A 25,125-nucleotide genomic window follows, 5' to 3' on the forward strand; every position below is an offset into this window, starting at 1 on the left:
TTGCTTCCAAAGAGTAGGATATGGAAAGGAGAAAAAAGTAACTTTGCAGTGGAGAAATCAGTGGTAAGTCATAGGGATAGGATGTATCCCTGATGGAAGTGGTAAGGACACATCACCTCTGTGGTATAATTCTAAAAACCTATATCCCCAGCGCAACCAGGAGGAAAATACCAGACCCAAATTGAGAGACATTCTGCAAAATCTCTGACCCTTTAAGGACTCCTTAAAATTGTCAGGATCATGAAAAACAAGGAAAGTTTAAGAAACTGTCAGAGACCTGAGTAGGCTAAGGAGAAACTATGACAACGTAGTGCAGTATCCTGTACGGGAATCCGGCACAGAAAAAGGACATTGGAAAAACCAGTGAAATGTGAATAAAGCCTGGACCATAGTTAATAGTAACTTACTGAAAGATATTGAAGTAATTTTGAGGCCTAAAGGAAGTCATTTCCCAAATACACATTTTAGACATCAAAATATTTTCTCTTTATCTACATCCTCTTCATTTTGACTATGGTATACTTCACTGAATAGAAATCCTCAAATGCAAAGATCAATGATATTTAGACTGTGTTATCTGACCATAATACAACAAGGTGAGAAATTCATAAAAGAACAGCTTTTTAAAATCCCACAGATTTGGAAAACAAATACCATATTACTATATAACTCTTGCGTTAAAAAGAGAATCACTAGGGAAATTAAGACATATGTGGAATTGAATGATAATGAACATATTATGAAGCAAAAATTGTAGGACACAGTTAAATTGGTACTTAAGTAAAATAAAGTAAATTTATAGCATTATATACAAGAGAAACAAATGAGAATTTACAAATAAACATCCCAGACATTTATCTCAAAAGATTGTAGAGAGTATAACATTGTATGGTGACAGATGCTAACTACACTTAGCATGGTGAGCACTGCATTATGTATAGAATTGGAAAATCATTACACTGTACACCTGAAACTAATATAATATTGTATGTCAACTACAATTAAAAATTTTTTTTTAAATATCGTAAGAGGAACAACAGAACCTATAGAGATACTAAGAAAGAAAACAATGAGTGGATAATATAAATGAGCTAGAGATGAATATAACATTGTTGATTAGCAAAACCAAAAGCTGTCTTTCTTTTTCCTTTCAAAAGATTACTAAACTAGACAGGCTTTCTGGCAGAAATGGGCAATTAAAAAATTCTATAAAGGGCTAGATAGCAAATATTTTAGGCTTTTGAATATGATTTCTGGAAACGAATCAACTTTGCTGTTTTAACAGGAAAGCAGCCATAGACAATACCTAAAGGAATGGGTATGTCTGTGTTCCAATAAAACTTCATTTATGGACACTGAAATTTGAATTTTATATAATTTTCAGATGTCACAAAATAATATTCTTTGTGCTTTTTTTCAAGCCATTAATAAATGTGAAGTTCATTCTTCGGTCGCTGCAAACTATACAAAAATAGGTGCCAGGCTGGACTGGATTGGCCCCAGATGCAACCTCAGGAGTGTGGGCGCCAAGCCCAGTTGTGTGATCAAGGTCCCTTAAACGTGGGGCTAGCAGCTGGTGCTTTTATGAAAAAGGTAGCACACCTGAGAGGATTATGAGAGCTAAACTCCAAGCTGACAAAAGCATCCCCTGATGGATTGGGAGCCCGCCCTTGACCTTGAACCCCGGCCCGCTCTGCAACCTCGACTTCCCAAGACATCTCCGAAGACTCGGGGTGACAGCGGCGGCGCTCATCCCCCTCACCCCGACCCTGCGCCCAGGGATCACCAGCAGAGGCGCCCGAGCGCGCGCAGGCGCCGGACCCGGCCTCGCCGCCAATCAGATCGCAGCGCCCAGAGCCGCGCCGGCCTCGGGCCCCGCACCTGGCGGCCAATCACAGATCGCAGCGGGCGCGCGTGCGGAGGCGGAGGCGGCGGCGGCGGCGGCGGCGGCGGCGCCTGGGCCCTGAGGAGGCGTCGTCCCCTCAGGCTTCGCCTGGGGAGCACCTCGGGGCGGTGCGCCTCTGGCTGCTCCGCGACCGCCGCGGACAGGGGCCGGTAAGGACGGGGGCGTGGCGCGGCCATAGTGTGTTTCCACAGAGGAGATGGGAGGGATTCCGCGGCCGCAGTCTCGCGGGCCGCTCCGCTCCCGGTCTCGCCCTGCCGGAGAGGCCTGTTCCTGCGCCGCGGCCTCTGAAGGGAGTGTCGGGTGAGCGGCCCCCGCCGCGTCCTGCGACCCCGGGTGCGCACACCCCCTCCCCCGATCTTGGCGGGCGCCTTTCAGGAGGCCTCCCCTCCCCCACGCGGGCGGGGCGCCCCATCCCCCAGGCCCGGGCCCGGCCTTGGCGTCCTGGAGAAGGGGCCTGCCCTGCTTCCTGACACCCTCCCCGCCCGCGGCCCACCTCGCCCGCCCCGCCGGGGTCGCTTCTGGAACTCAGCGCGTTTAAACCTCGCAAGCCAGCCCTCTCCCCGTTCTGGACGTCTGTGGCCCAGACCCTTTCAAGGGGATTCAAGCATTTTCAAATTCATTTATTGCTCTCTTGCCTCCCGCAGCGCCTTAGTTTTCTTGTGTGCTGTGTCTCTGCCTGGACTCTATCTCAGACCCTTGCACGCTAACGAAGGCCCCCTGACAGCCAGGACCCAGAGTGCTTGCCAGGCTTTGGATTTGGGCGGTTGGCAGGCACAGTGCTTTCTTTACGGAGAGAGGGTAGATGGGAGGAACAGGTGTGGGAGAAAGGAACCCAGTTTTCTTTTCTGGTTAAGTGTGAGATGCTTCAGACACATCCAGATGGTAGTGTCAGATAGTCAGTGGGACGTAAAGTGTTCCTGTAACATGGAAGTAACCCTAACCCTCCCTTCTGGTTGCCTCAAGGATGTGACCTTCTGCCTGGAGTAGCTCAAGTTCTTAGAAGTTTCAGTGCACGCCTGAGGTAAGATGAAAGGTCTTTGTAATAACGGCCAAGATTGTGTCTTTTTTCTTCAGGATCGTAGATTTTAAGCTATGTGAAACTGACTTTCTTTTTCCTTTACTCTGGCAGGAGGCTAAAATGGGTTGATACACATACCTAAGATTTCAGCTAAGGTAGTAAAGTATTAAAGTGGTTCCTTCAGGGTAATGTGTATTGGTTAAGAATGGTGACATAGAGTTAGTTTTGTTCATTTCTAAGCCCTTTTCCTTGAGGGCTTTATTTCATGAAATAATTGAATGTGATTGGGTAGGGGAGGCCATAGGAATTCATTTCATGCCAGCAGGCACAACAATAAGTAAGTTGTAGGCCCAGGAACTTGTGTATATAGCTCAGTGAGACCCATTATATAGTTAGTTATCTATTGCTGTGTAACACATTGTCTCAAAACTTAATAATTTAAGAAATGTTTATTTCGCCGTTTGTCATAGCCTAGGATGTAGCTGGGTGATTCTGGCTCAGGGTATCTTAGGAGGTTGTAGTGAAGCTTTTGGCTGGATTGGCAGTCTCTCAAGACTTGACTTTTGTTGGATGATCCATGTCTAAGCTTTCTCACCTGACTTTTAGCAAGGGGATCACTTCTTCACTCTGGATCTCTACGGAGCTGCTCACGTCATGGCAGCTGGCTTCCCTCAGAGTGAGTGATTTAAGAGAAACCTTGTACCCAAGATGAAGTACAGAGCCTTTTAAAGAAGTTACATACCATGACTTCTGTATTTGCTTAGTCACATAGGCTAACCCTGTGATGGTGTGGGAGAGGACTACACAAGAGTGTGAATAAGTAACAGGAGGCAAGATTCACTTGGGGCCATCTTGGAGGGTGGCTCCCATACCCGTTTATCCACCATTCCAACTCTTCTCCATATTCACCTATCATTATGAGTGAATTATTTGGCTCCAGGCTAAGGGCAAAACCTCCCCTTGTGTGCTAAATCCAAGCAGTTTTTGTTTATTCAGGAATATTGTTTGAGCAAGTCTCCTCTTTGTCCTGGGTTAAGTTTTCTGTTTCTCTGGATCATTCTCATCAGCAAACAGACTGATTGTAATATTACCTCTCATTAAAAAATCCATCTTTTGATTGCACATCCCTCATCTGCTTATTTTATTTCATATTTTCATTATAGGAAAATTTCTCCAGAGTTGTCCATATTTGCTTCCTCCAGTTTTCCCATTCTTCTCTAAATCCACTCTTGTCAGGGTCACCAGTGAATTTCATATTGCTCAATCCAGTGGTCAATTTTTAGTTTTTAATTTATGTGATCTATTGGCAGTATTTATCAGTCATTCATTTCCTCTTCCCTGAAAATAACTTTTCATTTGGATTGCAGCATGCTTCTTTTTCTCCATTCTCCTTTACCACCTCCCCACCCCCACCCCCACCCCCACCACAGTTGGCTGTAAGTAACTGTTCCCTTTTCATATCCTTTTCTGCTTTCTTCTCATGTTCCTGACCTCTAACCAATGGAATGCCTGAGGGCTTGGATATCAGACCTCTTTCCCTAGATGATCTCATTCAGTCTTGTGTTTTAAATAACATTATATGCCAAAGGCTCCAAAATCTGTGTACTTAGCCCAGGTCATTCTCTGAGTTCTGTCTCATATTTACCTGCTCAGCATCACCCCTTATATGTGTCATCCTCTTCTTCACATCTCAAATCCAGTCAGTCTGTCAACAAATCTTGTGGGCCTTCAAGATTTTGATCTAGAACCTGACCCCATCTCAGTACCTTTGTCTCCTAGTACAGTCATTTTTTTTTGTTTCTATTAATTCAGTAGTCTCTTAACATGATTTCCTTCTTCCAGGAGCAGCAGAGTGATCCTGTTGAAATGAAAGATCATATCACTCCTCACTCAAAACCTCCCAGTGACCTGTCACAGAGTAAAAACCAAAGAACTTAGAATGGACTACATTAACGTACTACAATGAACTAATTTTTGATCTCATTTCCTTCACATTGGCTTGCTTATTATGTTAGCCTCTTGACCGGTCCTTAAATTTGGGAAACAAGCTCTTGTCTTGGAACCTTTGTATTTGCTCTTCTTTCTGCTGGAGAATTCTTTCTTAGATCTCCATAACCATGCCATACAGATACCAGCCTGCCTCCATACTACCTGGCCCATTTCCTGCTTTATTTTCTCTGTAGTATTTATAACCATTTGAAATTTTATGCGTATGTATATACACATATAACATAACATTTTATATGTTTTTTGTTACTTTATTTACATATCAAAATATGTAATGTGTGATACTGTAATATTATATGTATATATTTTTTAAATGTATTTCCCAGTTACGTCTGTTGCAGTGTCAGCTCCCTGAAGAAAGGGTCTTTGTTTCAATCGCTACTGTATCTCCAGTACCGAGACCAGTACCTGGCATGTGGTAGGCTCACCAAACACTCACTAATACTCAGATTCCTTACAAATACCCATCTTGATCCTTCTCCCTCCCCCTTTCTCTGTGGTTAGGAGGCTGTCAGACCTGTACAGTTATCATTCTGTTCCTGTGTCATTTCTTTGTTTCTTAGTCTTTTGTGAATAGGGGTATGTTCTAAATCTACTTATTTGGTATGCTTTATAGTTGCAGTTCATCCAAAATTGTGAACATCAGGACATTGCCAATATTATATGTATGACCACACATAGAACCTTTTAGGGTGATCTTTCCATAGAATAACAATTTCTCCCTAATTTCTTAGGGAAAAAAAGAAAGAAAAAAGAAAAATTCCCCCCTCCTCCTTTCTTTGGACCCAGGAGTTCTGATACAGCAATATTATGTTAGGGTCAATTTGATACGAAAAAAAGAATAGAAGCTTTCTTCATCTTTTGGTTTCATAACACTGAAAAAATTGGAACACAAGTTATCTTAACCTTATCCTTTGTAAGTTCCTTATGTGTCAATGACAAGTGTTCCTAGATGCATTCCTTATTCTTTCCTTTAAATGTATAAATCAATCATTTGAGTAACACTGAATAATAGAGTTCTGAGAGTTCAGCTTAAGCATTAGTATTGTATATATTTGAAAACAAAATATGGATGCTCTGTGGAAGTCTTACCAGTATTATTTTCCCTGGGAGCTTCCCAATAGCAGAGAGATACATGTTATATAGCGATTCATGATAGGGCCCACCTGGCGTGCATAGAATTTGCTCTCCACTTTCACAACGTCCAGTTTCCTTATAATTAGGTTGACTAATTTATCACCCAAATGGGGATGTTTTTAAGATTGAAAAGTGGCACTTTAAAAAAATACATAGGGACAACAGGTCAAACTGGATTGCCGTGGTCAAATTAGGATATTTAGCAATCCTAATAATAAAGTCGGTGTTCTAAGTCCTTAGTATCAGGGTAATGTCCACTCTACAAGAAGATATCCATTCATCCCTGGGAAGTTATACCTCCCACTACATATTTGTACATTGGCTCTGTGATACTAGTTTATCTCTTTTTCTTGGCTAGATTAGTTTGCATTATTACCATAATCCTAATTACCTAACTCTTGTTACATGAATGGAGTCTGGTTAGGGGCTTTGAAAATTTAGTATCACTTGTTAGGATGTGGGGGTCACACCAGCCTATTGCTAGGAATTTTTTTTCTTTGAGATATAATTCACATACTATACAATTTACTCCATAGAGTGCAAAATTGAATGGTTTTTAGTATATTCACAAAATTGTGCAGTCTTTACTGCTACCTAATTCAAGAACATTTTATCAACCCTAAAGCCCTGTGTTAGTTTCCTGTGGCTACTATAACCTACTGCCACAAGCTTGGTGGATTAAAACAACAAACATTTATTCCCTCTCACTTCTGGAGGCCTAAATCAAGGTGTTGGCAGGGCCATGCTACCCTTGACACTAGGGGAGAATCCAGTGCTGGCCTCTTTCAGTTGGCAGTCTTTGGCTTGTGGCCATGTCACTCCAGTCTTTTTACAATGCTTTCTTCTGGTGTATGTGTGAAATCTCCTTCTGCCTCTCTTTTAAGGATGTTTGTGATGGTATTTTGGACCCATTTGTATAATCCAGGGGTAATCCTCCCATCTCAAAGACCCTTTCCAAAGTTAGGTAACATATATGTGTTTCAGGGATTAGGATCTGATATTTTGGTGGGCCATAATTCAACCTACTACATTCCTCATTCTTTTTTCCTCCCAACCCTTGGCAACCAGTAGTTTGTCTCTATAGATTTACCCATTGTAGACATTTTATGAGAGGAGTCATACAGTATGTGACCTTTCTGTGTCTGGCTTTATTCACTAGCATGTTTTCAAGGTTCATCCATATCACACATATACAGCAGTACTTAATTAATTTTCATTGCTGAATAACATTCCATTGTATGGTTATGCCACAGTTTATCCATTTATCAGTTAATGGACATTTGGATTTTTTGCACTCTGTGGCTTTTATTTTTAATGCTGCTGTGAACATTGTTATGCAAATTTTTATGTAGACTTATGTTTTCAATTCTTTGGGGTATATACCTAGGAGTGAAATTGTTGGAGCATATAACTCTGTATTTAATTTTTGAGGTGCTGTCGAACTGTTCTCCAAAGTGGCTGACCATTTTATAGCAGTTTTACCAGCAACACATGAGGATTCCAATTTCTCCACATTTCTCTGCAACACTTGTTAGTGTTCCTCTTTTTGATTATAACCAACCTAGTGTATGTGAAGTTGTATCTCATGATTTTGATTTACATTTCCCTAATGACTAATTGTGTTGAGCAATATTTCTTGTGCTTATTGGCCATTTGCATATCTTTGATGAAATGTCTATTCATATTTTTTATTCATTTTTTTTAAATACATTTTTTGGGGCGCCTGGGTGGCGCAGTCGGTTAAGCGTCCGACTTCAGCCAGGTCACGATCTCGTGGTCCGGGAGTTCGAGCCCCGCGTCAGGCTCTGGGCTGATGGCTCAGAGCCTGGAGCCTGTTTCCGATTCTGTGTCTCCCTCTCTCTCTGCCCCTCCCCCGTTCATGCTGTGTCTCTCTCTGTCCCAAAAATAAATAAACGTTGAAAAAAAAATTTAAATACATTTTTTGTCATAAAACAGGTAACATAAATTTTATCGTCTTAACCATTTAAGTGTTAAATATATGTGCATTGTATTTTTTTCATATTGTTTTAAAACAGATCTCTAGAACTTTCCATCTTACAAAATTGAAACCCTGTATCCATCCCATTAAATAACATACTTCTTTTGTCCCTCTTTCCCTAGACCCTGGTATCCACCATTCCACTTTTTGTTTCTTTTCTGTTGCTTTGGCTCCTTTAGATACTTCATGTAAGTGAAATTGATATAGTATTTGTCTTTTTTGTGACTAGCTTTTTTCATTTAGCATAATGTCCTCAAGATTCATGGGTGTTGTCCTATGTGAGAGAATCCCTTCTTATGGCTAGATAATATCCCATAGTATGTGTGGGATATTTTTAAAATTCATTCATCAGTTGATGGACATTTGGGCTGCTGCCACCTTTTGGTTATCATGAACAGTGCTGCTGTGAACATGGGTATGCAAGGATCTCTTCAAGATCCTGCTTTTCATTTCTTTTGGATGTGTATCCAGAAGTTCTATTTTAATTTTTTGAGGAACCTCTGTTGTTTTCCATAGCAGTTGTGCTATTTTACATTCCAATCACAGCATATAAGGATTCTACTTTTTTTGCATCCTTGACAACAGTTGTTATTTTTTCTTTTTTTTTTAAAAAAAATTTTTTTAACGTTTATTTATTTTTGAGACAGAGAGAGACAGAGCATGAACAGGGGAGGGGCAGAGAGAGAGGGAGACACAGAATCTGAAACAGGCTCCAGGCTCTGAGCTGTCAGCACAGAGCCCAACGCGGGGCTCGAACTCATGGACCGCGAGATCGTGACCTGAGCCGAAGTCGGCCACTTAACCGACTGAGCCACCCAGGCGCCCCCTTTTTTTAAATGTTTATTTTTGAGAGAGAGAGAGACAGAGTGCAAGCAGGGAAGAGGCAGAGAGAAAAGGAAACACAAAATCTGAAGCAGGCTCCGAGCTGTCAGCACAGAGCCCTATGCGGGGCTCGAACTCATGAACTGCAAGATCATGACCTGAGCCGAAGTCGGATGCTTAACCAACTAAGCCACCCATGCGCAAAAGTTGTTATTTTCTGGTGTACTTGTTTATTTTTATATTTTTTGATAGTAGGCATTCTAAGGGGTGTAAAGTGATATATCATGGTGGTTTTGATTCACATTCCTCTGATTACTGGTATGTTGAACATCTTTTCATATACTTGGCCATTTGTTTATCATTTTTGGAGAAATTTCTATTTAATTCCCTTGCCCATTTTTTAAATTGAGTTGTCTTTTTACTCTAATGATATAAGAAGTCTTTATGTATTGTGGATATAAGTCCCTTGTCACAAACAGGATTTACAAATATTTTCTTGCATTCTTTTTTTTTTTTTTTTTTAATGTTTATTTTTGAGAGAGACAGAGCATGAGGGAGGGAGGGGCAGAGAGAGAAGGATACACAGAATCTGAAGCAGGCTTCAGGTTCTGAGTTGTCACCACAGAGCCCAGTGTGGGGCTCGAACTCACGAGCTGTGTGATCATGACCTGAACTAAAATCAGATGCTTAACCAGCTGAGCCACTCAGGCACCCCTATTTTCTCCAATTCTGTGGGCAGAATTTATATTTAGTTCTAATCTGTTTTATTTTTTGTGTATGGTGTGAGCAGAGGTCCAACTTCTTTCTTTTGCAGATGGTTGTGTAGTTGTTCCAACATTTGTTGAAAAGACTTGTCTGTTCCCCACTTAATTATTTTGGTATTTTCGCTAAAAATCAGTTGACTGTTAGTGTATGGGTTTATTTCTGGACTCCGAATTGTATTCCATTAATCTGTGTTTCTATCTGCATGTCAGTACCATATTCTTGATTACAGTAGCTTTGTAGTAAATTTTGAAATCAATGTGAAATTTTCAGTTCTTTTTTCAAGATTGTTTTGGCTCTTCTGAGTCTTTTGCATTTCTATATGAGTTTCAATTTCTGTGAAGAAGCCAGCTGGGGTTTTGATAGATCAGTAGTCTTGCCATCTTAACAGTATTAAGTCTTATCCATGAACATAGGATGTGTGCATTTACTTAGATCTTCTTTAATTGCCTCAGTAATGTATTCAGTATAATTCAGTGTTTTCAGTGTGAAAGTCATGCAATTTTTTTGGTAAACTTATTGTTAAGTATTTTATTCTTTTTAATGTTGAGTGTACATAGAACTGTTTACCTAATTTCAGTTCAAGGTGTTTATTGCTAGTGTATAGAAATATAATTGATTTTTTATATTGATCTTGTATCCTACAAGCTTGTTGAACTTGTTTATTAGTTCTAATACTTGTTTTGTAGATTTTCTATGGATTTTCTATATGTATAAAATCATGTCTTCTCCAATATAGTTTTACTTCTTTTTTCAGTCTGAATGCCTTTTTACTTTTTTTCTTGCCTAATGTCCCATTAAAGGACAATATAATATTGAATCAGAGTGGTAGAAGTGGACACCCTTGTCCTGTTCCTGATCTGACAGGAGATGCTTTTAGTCTTTTTACCATGAAGTATGATGCTAGCTGTCGGGTTTTTACAGATGCCCTTTGTCTGAGTAAGAAAGTTCCTTTCTCTTTCCAATTGTTAAGTGCTTTTTTTTTTTCTTCCCTCATGAAAGGGTGCTAGATTTTGTATTGTGCTTTTTTTGCAGGCAGATGTGGGTTTTTTGGCTTTTTTCTACTAAAATGGTATAATGTTGATTCATTTTCGTATAATAGACCAACTTTGCATTTCTTACGTAAATCTCAGTTGGTCATGGTCACAGTTCTTTTTATGTGTTATTGAATTGTGTTTGATAGTATTTTGTTAAGGAGTTTTACCTCTACTCATAAGAGATATTGGTATATAATGTTTTTTTGGTGTGTGAGATCTTTGTCTAATTTTGGTATGAGTAGTACTAGCCTCATAGAATGAGCTGGAAAGTTTTCTCTCCTCTGCTAGTTTTTGGAAGAGTTGAAGGATTAATGTTAATTTTTCTTGAATTGTTTTGGTAGAATTTACCAGGATAGTCATCTGATCTTGGATTTCTCTTTTGGGAATTTTTTTTTTTTTTTTGATTACTAACTCAGTCTCTATTTTGGATCTATTCATATATTTTGAATCTATTCATATATTCTGGGTCAGTCCATATTTTTGGAGTCATCTATTCTGGGTCAGTTCGTACTTTTGGAGTCAGTTTGGTAATTTGTGTCTTTCTAGGAATTTGCGCATTTCATCAGGTTATCTAATTTGTTGAAAGAGAATTGTTTATAGTGTTCCCTTAGATTTTTTTTTTTTAATTTCTGTGTGGTTGGTAGTAATATCCTGTCTTTATTAAAAAAAAAATAATATGTTAAAAAAAATAATATGTTGAGGGGCGCTTGGGTGGCTCACTCGGTTAAAGTGTCTGACTCTTGATTTCAGCTCAGGTCCTGATCTCATGGTTTGTGAGTTTGAGCCCTGCATCAGGCTCTGTGCTAACAGTGCAGAGCCTGCTTGGGATTCTCTCTCCCCCTCTGTGTCTGGCCTTCTTCTGCTCATGCACTTGCTCTGTCTCTCTCTCTCTCAAAAATAAATAAGCTAACTTAAAAAAAATAATATATTGAGGTAAAATTTACATAGCATAAAATCAGTCATTTTAAAGTGAAAGATTGAGTGACATTTAGAGCACTCAGTGTCGTACATCTGCCGCCTATATCTAGTTCCAAAACATCTCAAACATTCCAAAGTAAAACTTTTTTTACCATTAAGCATTTTCTGTCAATTTCCCCTTCTATCCCCTGGTAACCACCAATCTGTGTTTTGATTCTATGGCCTTACTTATTCTGGATGTTTCCTGTAGATGAAATCATACAATATGTGAACTTTTCTGTTTGGCTTCTTTGACTTTGCATGTTCTTAGGGTTTATTCAGCATGTATCAATACTAAATTCCATTTATTGGGTATAATTGACATCTAACATATGTTTATGTCTCAGGTGTACAACATGATTTGATAGTTGTATAAATTGTGAAATGGTGCCCATAATAAGTATAGTTAACATCTGTCACCATACATAGTTAAAAATTTTTTTCTGTCTTGTGATAACTTTTAAAATCTACTCTCTTAGCAACTTTTAAATATGCAATATAGTATTATTGACTATAGTCACCATGTTGTACATTACATCTCCACAACTTACTTATTTTATAACTGGAAGTTTATACCTTTTGATCCCCTTCACCCATTTTGCCCCCCTCCCTTGTCTCTGGTAATTACCAGTCTGTTCTCTGTATCTGTGAGCTTGTTGTTATTGTTAGTATTCCACATATCAGCGGGATAATATATTTATCTTTCTCTGTTTGAATTATTTCACTTGGCATCATGCCTTCAGGTCTATCATGTCACAGATGACAAGATTTCATTCATTTTTTTATGGCTGAATAATATTCCATTGTTTGTATATACCACATTTTTTTTCATCCACCAGTGGACACTTAGGTTGTTTCTGTATCTTGGCTATTGTAAATAATACAACAGTGAACGTGGAGGTGCTGTTATTCCCTTTATGATTCTAATATTCCAGTGTTTTGTATACCGCATTTGTGTTATTTCCACCATTAAGTTCTTGTGAATCGTGCTACTATAAGCATGCCTGTACTTTCCATGTGTTTGGGTACCTCTTTTCAAAAGATCTATATACCTGGAAGCAGACTTGTGGGGTCATATGATAATTCAGTGTGTAACTTTTTGAGGAACTGCCAAACTGTTTTCCACAGTAATCCTCTGATTTTTGCAAGCCTTTGGTTAATTTCCAGGATCCAAAAAGCTTGATTTGGACAATTTTTGCTATTGTTCTCTTTGCTTTTATGACAGAGGATATATTTGTAGTTTCTTTTTTTTAAAAATTTTTTTTTTTTTTCAACGTTTATTTTTGGGACAGAGAGAGACAGAGCATGAATGGGGGAGGGGCAGAGAGAGAGGGAGACACAGAATCGGAAACAGGCTCCAGGCTCCGAGCTGTCAGCCCAGAGCCTGACGCGGGGCTCGAACTCACGGACCGCGAGATCGTGACCTGGCTGAAGTCGGACGCTTAACCGACTGCGCCACCCAGGCGCCCCTATATTTGTAGTTTCTTATTCCACCATTTCCTATAGCCTCACTTTGTTGCTGGCATTTAACAAATTAACATTCTCTTTTTTTTTTTTTAAACTTCTCTTTTTTATGGCTGTCTGCAACCTCTGTTTAAATCATTCACCACTCATCTGATACTTCCAAACCCTTTCTAAACACTCAGTCTTAGAGAAAGAACTTCTGAACTAACCACCACTTTTAGGTTGAACTGCCATTCTGCTCATATCTACTTTGTGTATTCACTAAGATGTGTTTAACACTAACATGGTGCTCTTGGGATGAAAGGAAGAAAAAGGGAAAATGACTGAAAGTACCTGACTGTAGTCATTCTCCTGAGTTCCAGGATTTCAAGGTTCTCACATTTGCTATAATAGTACACTTCAGGGATGCCTGTGTGGCTCAGTCGGTTAAGCGTCCAACTTCCACTCAGGTCATGATCTCACGGTTCATGAGTTTGAGCCCTGCATCGGGCTCTGTGCTGACAACTCGGAGCCTGGAGCCTGCTTCGGATTCTGTGTCTCCCTCTCTATCTGTCCTTCCCCCACTCGTGTTCTGTCTCTCTCTCTCACTCAAAAATAAATAAACGTTAACAAAAATTTTTTAAAAATAGTAAACTTCATTAGTTCCCAGACTTGAAGAAAATTGGCTGTTCCTCATATTTGAACATTTCCTACACCTTCTCTCAGCCCACCATCCTTTGTTGAATTTATATCTAACTCCTAGAAAATCACTTTCCTTTAACGAATATTTAAGACTTACGTGCCAGGACTGCTCTAGGACTTCGGGAGAAATCAGTGAACAGACAGATAAAAATAAAACAAGCTAAAAACAAAACAACTTTTCTAGTGGAAAGAACTGCGAGTCCAATGGAGAAAGAAAGGTAGTGAATATAATAAATACGTTCTTTGGTGATATAGAATGTGATGTTATGAAATCAGGAAGAATATAATAGAGCAGAGTCATAGGATCGAATGTTGGGTAGGTAGGAGTGTTGTACTTTTAGTTTTGGTGATCAGAACAAGTCTTACGGTAAAGGTAAGTTTGGACGTGGACTTAAAGGAGATAGAACTGTTAGCCATGAGGATATCTGGGAGATAAGAGTTCCAGGCAGAAACTGAAGGGAGCAGCAGAGAAGCCACTGTGGCTGGATTGGAGTGAATGAGTGTTAGAATAATGGGAAAAGAGGTCAGAGAGATAGTGAGAGTGGAAATTGGTATTGAAGGTCTATAAATTATTGATTTTTCTGAGTCCAGTCTATAGAAATAATCATGTCTTTTGATAAAGAACCACCTTAGCTTAATAGTTGTTCCCTTCCTGGACTCCCAAGCTAGGTTAGACCCCATTTTTATACTCCTCCAACTATTGTGAGCTTATTTATGGACAAATATTTATGAAAAAAATTTTTTATTTTTATTCATTGCCCTAAAGTGAAATGTAAATGTATACTGCAGTTTTAAGGATCCTCTGAGCCTCTCATTTCTTCTAAGGATCTGTGTTTAATGGGCATTAAATTTTAAGGCAGCAGATGTGTGGGATCAGTGGAAGAGAAGGAAAGAAGATTGGTGGGGAAGAGACATGAGTGCCGTGGGTGGGGAACGAATAGGGGTAGGAATTTGGAGGAGCACTAGTGAGGTGAAAAGAGTCAGGAGCAAGGGAAGATGGTGAGGATAGGTAGCAGAGGAGTCCTGTTAGTCTGATCTCAAGAAGGTTCTCAAGAAAGACTGGTGCCTTAAAAAAGCTGGTGTGTGGCTATAACAAAGATCCACTAAAAGGGCTGTTGTTAAAATTCATAGGAATAACCTAGGAGATGAGTTATCTATCACCTACTGCTTTCTCTGCTATCTTTGGCATGAAATCTTCTTATTAACTCCTCCTACAGCTTTTGGCAGCTTCCTTGATGGGGGATATGAAGTGATTTTTGAGGATTAACTCGTTAGATGTAGTAGGTCTTTGGCATGTCCAGCTTTCCTACCCTAGTATCTTAAGTTTCTAAATAGAAAATAAGGACACCAGAAGAGAAATGATAAGAAAATTCCCATGGTCTAATGTAATTCTTATTCTAAATGAACTCATTCATTAGTTTATTCACTTTAGGTCTGATTCTTTCTCTTAACTTTTCATCTTGAATGATTGGAAAGTTAATCAGCATGGTCAACAGCTAAAACTCCCTCCAAGATCAGTTGGGTGGAAAGTCTGGCATTGTTACCGGAACCTAGTTTATTTTTACTTTTTTTAAACAATAGGATTTGATTTCTCATAGTTTTGGAGGCTGGAAAATTCAAGATCAAGGTGCCAGCTGATTGGCTTCCCTCCTTCTGGCTTGCAGATGGCCACCTTCTCACTCTGTCTTCACACAGTGGATGGGAGATAAAGAAGAAGCAAGTTCTCTAATAGCTCTTCTTGGTGCTAATCTCATTATGAGGGCCCCACCCTCATGATTTATCTAAACTTAATTATCTCCTGAAGTTCGAATCTCCAGAAACCATCACACTGGGGGTTAAGACTTCAACATAGAAATTTTGGAGGGACACAGTTCAGCATGTAGCATAACCTAAAATGTATTCTCTAGAATTGGAGGAATCATTTAACATGTAGGAATAATGGAGTGATATAATTACAGAGGTGTTTTAAGATTCATCTAGTGGTGGTATGGAATTGGTCATAATTTGAAGGACAGAGAGACCAGACAATTTGGAGCCTAGTGTAGATGTAAAAACATGAAGTAACCAGTGGACCTAAACATAGAAATTGTGGGGAGGTGCTTTAATAAGAATGGAAATGAAAGGTAGTTAGAAAGACTAATGCTTTAAAAGTTATTTAGAACCACTTAGAAGAAGTTTCTTTGAGTAATTTGTTGGAGGTTGAGGAGGTTTGAACAGTTTTTATAAAATACAAGGAGAATAAAAATGAATCCAGTGAGACTCTTTGATTCTTAGGGACTAAGCAATTAATAGCAACATCACCAGAAATTCAGACATGAATTAAGTCAGAGTTCTCATGGGGAGAATGCAGAACTAGAATTCAGGAATCATGAATTTTAGTGTTGTCTCCAGACCTTACTTTAAGGTAACTTTAAGTAAAAGCATAAACTTTTCTAGGCTGTATTTTTTATTTATTTATTTTTTAAATTTTTATTTATTTTTTTTTGAGAGAGAGAGCAAGCCTGGGAGGGGCAGAGAGAGAGAGATACACACAGAACCCGAAGTAGACTCCAGGCTATGAGCTGTCAGCACAGAGCCTCACATGGGCCTCAAACTCATGAATGGTGCAGTCATGACCTGAGCCCAAGTTGGATGCTTAACCAACTGAGCCATGCAGGCATCCCTCCCATAAGAACATTTTTTTTTTTTTTCAACGTTTATTTATTTTTGGGACAGAGAGAAACAGAGCATGAACGGGGGAGGGGCAGAGAGAGAGGGAGACACAGAATCGGAAACAGGCTCCAGGCTCTGAGCCATCAGCCCAGAGCCTGACGCGGGGCTCGAACTCACGGACCGCGAGATCGTGACCTGGCTGAAGTCGGACGCTTAACCGACTGCGCCACCCAGGCGCCCCCATAAGAACATTTTTGATTGGACATGTAGGGATTGCTACTGTCATCTAGTAAGTAGAGGTCAGGGATACTACTAAACATCCTAAATGCATGCAACAGCACTCCTCTCCCCCACAAAGAATTATCTGGTCCAGGCATGTTATTGGTGCTTAGGTTGAGAAACACTGGATTAGGTGGCATTATCCTGGAGTTAGATGATTGAAGTTGAATATAGACATACCAAACCAATTTTCATTGATTAAAGAGCAGTGCTTTCAAACTTCTATGTTTTCTTGCATAGCATATCTCTTAATTACATACTTGGTCTCAGTTTTAAGAAATTAAGAAGTTGTGGGCGCCTGGGTGGCTCTGTTGGTTGAGCTTCCGACTTTGGCTCAGGTCATGATCTCACAGATAGTGGGTTCGAGCCCTGCGTTGGGCTCTGTGCTGACAGCTGAGAGCCTGCTTTGAATCCTCTGTCTCCCTCTCTCTCTGTCCCTCCCCTACTCGCACTCTGTCTCTCTCAAAAATAAACATAAAAAAAAGAAATTAAGAAATTGTAATCACTATTCATGACACACTAGACTGTAAGCTTCATGCATTCATCACTTTTCTTCTTAGTACTTGGTAGTGTCAGACCAGACCAGGTTGGGCAAGCAAAATATAATTGTGAAAGAAGTGTAGAAAAGAGTAAGTAATTTTTATTCTACTTAATATTCTACTTCCTTTTTGACTTATTTCCAAGTGGGTATACACGTTTCAAGATTAAATATCTATGTGTTCCAAAATTATATGCTGATGTGCTGATTAAGTTAATGAGAGGTACATGACATATATTAGATGCCAATTTAATTTTTATAGATTGGATTTGAAGTGTCCATATTGGGCTACAATGAATTCTGACATTATGTTTTCAGAAGTTGGTGAGTTTATGAATCATAATTTAAAACCAGTGTTTTTCAAACCACTGGTAGTGAGCCATTGATGAGTCATAATTGATTTTGTGGGTCATGGTCAATTAAAAAAAATAGAAAATATTAGAATAAGCATTCCATTTAGTAAAACAATTATTATTTATATGTGTGTAGTGAGATTCTGTATACATTGTTTTTTTATTTTTTTTTGTTTTTTTTTTTTTACTATGGGTTGTGAGGAAAAAATGTTTGTAAAAAGCTAGCAGTTTTCAATCCTTCATTGGCCCACAGAATATCTAACATGGACAAGGCTCTGAAACTAAATCATAGAAAATGTGGAAGTAATGGAGTACATACAGTCTGTTCTACCAAAAAGGTTCTTGTTAATGAAAGTTACCATCAACTCATTTAACAAATTCTGTATTTGTTGAACTCCCATGTTGTACCAGGTACTGTTCTTTGTGCTGGGGGTACAGTAGTCAACAAAAGACCATCCCTGTCCTTTGGTGTTTACATTCTACTGGGTAGGGAGTAGAAAAGAATCAAGATGGATAAAGTTAATAATGTGTTAGATGGTGATAAGGACTTGAAGGTGAGGGGAATGGGAGAGAGATTGGGAATGTGAATTAGCAGCTGGTTGGATTATTTGAGAACTTCTTTGAGAAGACTTGGAACAGAAGTCTGAAGATGGTGAGGAGCTAGCCATGCAGGTATCTGGGTGATGAGCATGCATATTAGAAGGACAGCAAATGAAAGGCTCTAAGCTCAAGGTAAAGTGTTTAATATGTTTAAGAAAAAGCAAGGTGGTTAGTGTGGTTAGAGTGAGTAGATAGGGGAGAGGAGTAGGACATAACTACAGGAGCAGTATATAGGATTGGAAGCATGGTTTTACAGGCATTGGAAGCACTTGGCCTTTTACTGAGCAAACCAGAAAGCCATTGGAGTGTTTTTTTTTTTTAATTTTTTTTTTTTAACATTTATTTATTTTTGAGACAGAGAGAGACAGAGCATGAACGGGGGAGGGTCAGAGAGAGGGAGACACAGAATCTGAAACAGGCTCCAGGTTCTGAGCTGTCAGCACAGAGCCCGACGTGGGGCTTGAACTCACGGACCGTGAGATCATGACCTGAGCTGAAGTCGGCCGCTTAACCAACTGAGCCACCTAGGCGCCCCACCATTGGAGTATTTTGAGCTGAGTAGTGATATAATCTGATTGAACAGAATCATTTTGCCTGCCATGTGGAGAAGAGACTTCAGTGGGGAAGTCAGGATTAGAGGGATAAATTTAGGACACATCAGTGAACAGACTATAAGGCCTTGAGGTGAGATGAGGTTATCAAGAGAGTTCATTCCTAATTTGCTAAGGCATGTGAAAAGTAAGCATTTGACACTGAATTATACAATTTGTTGATTGTGTGTAGGTCCTCCTACTCTGTTCTTTGAATTTGACACTTCTGTATTAATATTTATAAAGTTAGTATGTATGAATCAATTGAGATGTTCATTTAATATAAACTTTTCTTCAATTCTGCCTCAAAAAAAGGTGCCATTGAATGGTTGATGCTTTTTAAAACGAGCTATTGCCTTAAGTCAGAGAAGTAAGAACTTTTTGTTTTTTTAAGTTTTTTTATTGTCTTTTTTTTTTTTTTTTTTTTGGTAATCTCTATAGCCAGTGTTAGAACTCATGACCACAGGATCAAGAGTTGTGTGCTCCACTGACTGAGCCAGCTGGGCACCCCAGAAATAAGAACTTTTGCCTTTAGGATACAGAAACACATTTAAAAGTTTTGAACTTGCCAAAGAAAGATGCAGCTGGTTTATGGCTGACTTAGAATTTCAGCTTAATTCTTTTCTGACTCCAAAGCCTGTGTTTCTATACACTGCAGGTGGTGCCTTTATAAAGTAGTGTATCCTTTGCATGTGATTTTATCTAGAGCTTAGTTATTAGAAGTTTTTCCTCTTTTTTAAATAGAAGAAATCATAATCAGCAAAGCTGTGATTCTGGAGCTGCACAGACTTATAACAGTAGCTTTTAAGCTGTAATTTATCCTTTGAGTCTTAATGTCCTTATCTATAAAATCAGAGTGTTTATAACTACCTTAGGGTTTTGGAGAGAAATAAGGTAATGAATTTTTCTGTACTTACTGATGTGTAGTATGTTTGTACTTAGGTGGCAATTTATATAAAGAAAACACTGGGACTTGAGGCCACACCTTCAAGAATAAAAAAAAAAATTAGAAAATGGAACAACCATGTATATTATGTGAGGAAGAACAAGAGCCAGAACCGCAGCAGAACATAGAAGAAACCAAACAGGTAGATGATGAAGATGGTGAGCTGATCTTTGTTGGGGTAGAACATGTAAATGATGATGCTGAGCTGATCTTTGTTGGGGTGACTTCAAATTCAAAACCAGTCGTTTCAAACATTTTGAACAGAGTCACCCCAGGTTCATGTTCAAGGAGAAAAAAGTATGGTCACCTCAGAAAAGGTACTACTTGCAAATTGCAGCCTATAAGTCATGTGACCCCTGTATCAGAAGCAGTGACTGCCTTGCCTGTTTCTGAATCTGAATCAAGATCAACAGAAAGTCCTATTATTATTGAGCCTTTGTCTAAACCTGATTATAAAAGTAATTCACCACAAGTCGTGCCTAATAGCTCTTCAGAGTTATGTTCTCCTTTGATTACATTCACAAATTCATTGCAGCATCCAGGTGGAGCAGCACTTTCTGTAGGAGGTATGAATAAAAGTCCTTGCATATCAAAGCAACTTTCTACTGCTGAAGTAAACAATGTAAATCCCAAAAGGCTTAAACTCAGTGATGGAATCATAGGGGGACATGCTTCAGCTTTGTCCCCTTCAGGTATCTTTCATACAGTGACTGCTGAGCAAAGCACACCCTCAAACAGTGTTCATACCTCATTAAGCCATGTTCAGAATGGAGCACCTTTTCCAACAGCTTTTCCAAAGGACAGTGTTCATTTCAACCCTGCAGATCCTGTTAAGGAAAATAGACAAGCAAAAACAGATTTTTTGAGACTAGCAAGTCAAAACCAGGTTGTTGATCCCAAGAAAGGAAGTCTGGTCATATTACTTCGTGACTTTTATTATGGGCAGCATAAAGGAGATGGACAGCCAGAACAGAAGACTCACACAACCTTTAAATGCCTCAGCTGCTTGAAAGTTCTAAAGAATGTCAAGTTTATGAATCACATGAAACACCATTTGGAACTTGAGAAGCAGAGGGGTGACAGCTGGGAAAGTTACACCACCTGCCAGCACTGCCACCGACAGTTTCCCACTCCCTTCCAGCTGCAATGCCATATTGAAAGTGTACACACTACCCAGGAGCCCTCCACTGTCTGTAGAATTTGTGAATTGTCATTCAAAACAGACCAAATTCTCTTACAGCACATGAAGGACAATCATAAGCCTGGTGAAATGCCCTATGTGTGCCAGGTTTGCAATTACAGATCATCAGCCTTTGCTGATGTGGAAACACATTTCAGAACTTGCCATGAAAACACTAAGAACTTGCTCTGTCCATTCTGTCTCAAAATTTTCAAAACTGCAACACCATACATGTGTCATTATAGGGGACACTGGGAAAAGAGTGTTCACCACTGTTCCAAATGCCGGCTACAGTTTTTAACTTTCAAGGAGAAAATGGAGCACAAGACCCAGTGTCATCAAATGTTTAAGAAGCCTAAGCAACTGGAAGGATTGCCTCCTGAAACAAAAGTTGTTATTCAAGTGTCACTGGGACCTCTTCACCCAGAATCATTGGAAGTAGCATCCATTACTGTGAGCACGTCAGATTCTGAACCGTCACCCCCCAGGTCTAAGAGTAAAGTTTCCAAAAAACCTCGTTAATTCGAGTTTCAGTAAATCTAAAGCAGGTATTTCAATCAAAGTCAAAAACCCTATAAAAATAAAAAATACAAACCATACATTATTCAGTAGCATCAAACATAGTGAAACCAATGAGTTATTTATGAGTTTCTTTTTAAATTCATGAAATACAGTACTGTCTGATATGAATTTGAGATGTTATTTAAAATATATTACCTGGCTTTCATGTAACTGTATCTGGCTTAACATATAAAAGGTGTTTTGTGTGTGTATGTGTGTGTGAGAGAAAAAAAGTGGAAACCTATTTATTTTGATATTTCATGTTACTTGTAAGTTTGAAAGCTCTAACTTCTGCAGATAGAATCTAGAGTTAAGTACTTAATTTTATTTTCAACTTTTTCCATGTCTTGAGGATTTCAATATTAACTCTAGTCAGACTGATATGACTTTGTTACAACGTAGACTGTTACAACATGGTCCCATTTGCTGCTGAGCCCCTATAAGTGTCTCTCTTGTGCTGGTTTAAAATAATCGGTCTCTGAGAGCATGAGGGTAAAGTTGAAGAAGGTTGTCATGAATGGGAATCAGAAACTGGAAGATTAGTCAGTGGAGACTCCTTGTTCTGGTTGAGGGAGAGCGCGCGCGCACACACACACACACACACTCGCTCACTCGCTCACTCCAGTCTGGGAGCCAAGGCAGAAAGAAAGAACAGTCTCAGAGTGTCTTCCTAGCACAAGAACATCCAAGGAAGCAAAAGTATTAAAATAAAACGCGGATGTTTGGCAAGGGGCTCCTGCAGACATGAAATAATTACTGCGTGTCAATTGGCTTCAAATGGAGAAGAAGGGGTAATGAATAGATTGGGGGCTAGAGTCTGAAGCTCCAGTTGAGTGATCCAAAGAGGAATTCAGTTTGTTCTCGTCTGGCTGGCCTTTGGTCGGAATAAATTAGCCATATACCTCTCAGCTGCAGCAGTACAGCAAATAAAGTTTCCCCAGGGAAAGAAGCCCAGACACCCATAGTTTGAACTGAAAAGAGCTAAACAAATGGTATCTACCTAGTTCAAGGACTGGGCTAAATTTAGCTCTCTTACTATTAAGTTGGAATGGGAGTTGCCCAAGAATAGTAAGTACAGTGGATAAAAGTAGTAACCCATGGTGACTGAGTAAAATTAAACCCAGTATAGGGCTTTTCCTGGTATTTTCCCATGTACATGTATCTTACCCCTGTTGAATATGTGAAATTTGCAAGTTTGTAACTTGCCTTGGACATGAATGTATTACAGCTAACAGTTACTCTCTTGTGTGTATAGTTTCCCTTTTTATCAAACTAATGTGAGTTTGGGACTTCCTTGCCACACTCTTATGTGCAAGAAATGTCCCATTAATTTCATTAAGTATTACGTTTTAGAGTTCCTGTGCTTCAGCTGGCTAACTGCCTAATCTGTGACTATACTGTGAACCTTTTCCCTTTGCCATTTCCAAGGACTCTTATGTAACTGGAGTGCCATCTGAGTATTGGTTCCTGAACATCAACACCCTTGACTACTTCTGTGGGTTCCCAGGATTGAGTGTCCCTGGGCATTTTCCAGTGCTGTCCCTTCTTTCTTCCACCTCTGACTCAGGTACCTACAAGCCTCTGTGCACCACTTAAGGAACCTAGGATGCTGTCTATAGACCTGAGCTGGGAGAAGTCTTTCCTGTTTTCTGTTGCTTTCCCTTCTTTCAAAGCATCTTATCTCTCCTCCCTCTTCCCTCCTCAGTCTTGTTAAATTCCCTAAGCTTTACAAAAAGCTGGGAATGGTTAGTCATCAGGGGCTTTGCATCCCTTCTAGAATTGGGGAGGAAGGACTACAGATAACAAAGTAGTTGTGAGTATACTGTCCATGTTTTAGAGAACTTCCTGAGTGTAGATTCTGTTGTATTTATTTGCTCAATGATTGATTGATTTGCACTTTGAACATTTAACTAGGCCTTTTCAGTTAGTTTGCTTGGGCCGAGGCACTTTGTTAATATTTCAGCCTGAACCTGTTTTAGGTGGAGAGAGAAGGAGAGAGAGAGAGAGAGAGAGAGAGAGAGAGAGTGTGTGTGTGTGTGTGTGTGTGTGCGTGTGCACGCACAGTTGTTCTAGTCTCAGGTGGAAACTTCTGTGTATAAATAGATATGCAGACCTCTGCATACTTGTCTCCCTTGTTCTGTTCGTATAACAAATTCTGTTTTTGAAAACAGTAAAAATATGAAATGTTTTAGTTCTTTGTTTTTGTGGTTGCTTGGTATTATCAACACTGTTAACTGTTGTTTGCTATTTAACTAAAGTATGCCCCTAAGGAGTACAAATTGTTATTTATTGCCAACTACAGGTTGAGTGATACGACCCCTGTCTACCTCCTCTTGCTCTTCCATTCTCTGCCATGCTACTCTACCATTTTCCCCACTGGTGCACTGTTTTTGACGCATTGGCCTTGCTTTTTTTTTCAAGCAAATCATATTTTTTCCTGTTCCAAAGACTTTGCAATTGTTGCTTTCTTTCTTAGAATGCTCATCTCCTAAGCCTGCATGACTTGCTACCTCGCTTAATTGTTTGACACTTCCTTTAGTTTATTGAGCTTCACCAGTGTTCTTAAAAGATACTGACAATGAAATGATACCTTTTTCCTCCTCCCTGCTAAAGGCACTTTAAGCCTCCCCACTCCTTCTTTCCTCTCCAATCTGGTTAAATTTCCTAGGTTTTCACAAAAAGCTAGGAAGAGATAATCATCAAAAGCTTTGCTTACCTTAGAATTGAGCTAGCTTGAGTCAATTTCTGTGCCTGCAACCAAAAGACAATGAATATAGTGAGTTGAGTTCTTTCAGGAGCTTTCTCTGTTTTTCTATTGATACCTCTATATTTTTTTAAGGCAATGTCACTTTGTTTTGTTTACAAATATATTGAATATCTGTCAAGATTACTATTTTGTTATTGCCTTTTGTGAATTTCCATGTCTATTTTGCTTGCTTGTTCTTTCAGATAAAATTTATTATTTTGTTAATGTTGCCAAAAATTGTAAGTAAAATAGCAATTATAGTAATAAAATGCTTTTTTGAAAAAAAAAAAGTTTTCGTTATTTATCTTTTCACCAATAACATGGCATATTTTTAGTTTAAGTTAATTTTTATTTGATACCACTATGTACACTCTTTGCCTTCCTGCCAATTTTAATTATTTTTGACCATATTGCATTGGCCCGAACTTCCAAACAGTGATATGTAAATGAGCTTTCTTGTTCTTGGTTTTAGTGAGAAATGCTTTACTATTAAAGGTAATGCACATACTGCTTAATTTCTGTCTTTAGAATTTTTAAAGAAAATTGCTTAGTTTTATTGGATAGCTTACAATATCTATTGAGGCAATCATTTACATTTTCTTTACTAACCTAAGGTTTTGCTCAGTCTGATTCACACTTTTCTATCAGAAAGGTTTTGCTCAGCCTGATTCATACTTCTCTATTAGAAACCTTCCTTTCCTGAAGTAATATTTCCACTTGGGGTTGAATATTATCCTCTCTACTCAGAATCCCATTCCTTTTCTCATTTCTATTATTAAAACGTATTTCCTTTTCCCCTCATTAGATTTGCCACAGCTTTATCAATGTTTCTGATTTACTCTTCCAAGGAACAACCCTTGATTTATTATCCCAACTAATTGTTTTTGTTC

General features: G+C 39.1%; 3 protein-coding genes and 1 gene segment (V, D, J or C); 1 reads left to right on the forward strand and 3 right to left on the reverse strand.

Annotated features, from left to right (window-relative positions):
• LOC124518350 (immunoglobulin lambda-1 light chain-like) overlaps positions 1 to 25,125 on the reverse strand; it is a 677,956-nt gene that overhangs the window by 468,453 nt on the left and 184,378 nt on the right.
• Positions 1 to 25,125, reverse strand: part of LOC124518353 (immunoglobulin lambda-1 light chain-like) — a 721,987-nt gene that overhangs the window by 435,724 nt on the left and 261,138 nt on the right. The window lies entirely within an intron of this gene.
• LOC124518352 (immunoglobulin lambda-1 light chain-like) overlaps positions 1 to 25,125 on the reverse strand; it is a 550,070-nt gene that overhangs the window by 421,007 nt on the left and 103,938 nt on the right. The gene's annotated exons all lie outside the window — the stretch shown is intronic.
• Positions 1,969 to 24,479, forward strand: ZNF280B (zinc finger protein 280B). Its single transcript, XM_047088333.1, has 3 exons — positions 1,969 to 2,055; positions 2,870 to 2,927; positions 19,745 to 24,479. The coding sequence occupies exon 3, from the start codon at positions 19,816 to 19,818 to the stop codon at positions 21,448 to 21,450; it is 1,635 nt and encodes a 544-aa protein (XP_046944289.1). The 5' UTR covers positions 1,969 to 2,055; positions 2,870 to 2,927; positions 19,745 to 19,815; the 3' UTR covers positions 21,451 to 24,479.

This window comes from Lynx rufus, unplaced genomic scaffold, assembly GCF_022079265.1.
Source record: "Lynx rufus isolate CCGP_SWC_20201006 ecotype Redwood Valley unplaced genomic scaffold, mLynRuf1.p SCAF_24, whole genome shotgun sequence".
Taxonomy (NCBI): Eukaryota; Metazoa; Chordata; class Mammalia; order Carnivora; family Felidae; genus Lynx; species Lynx rufus.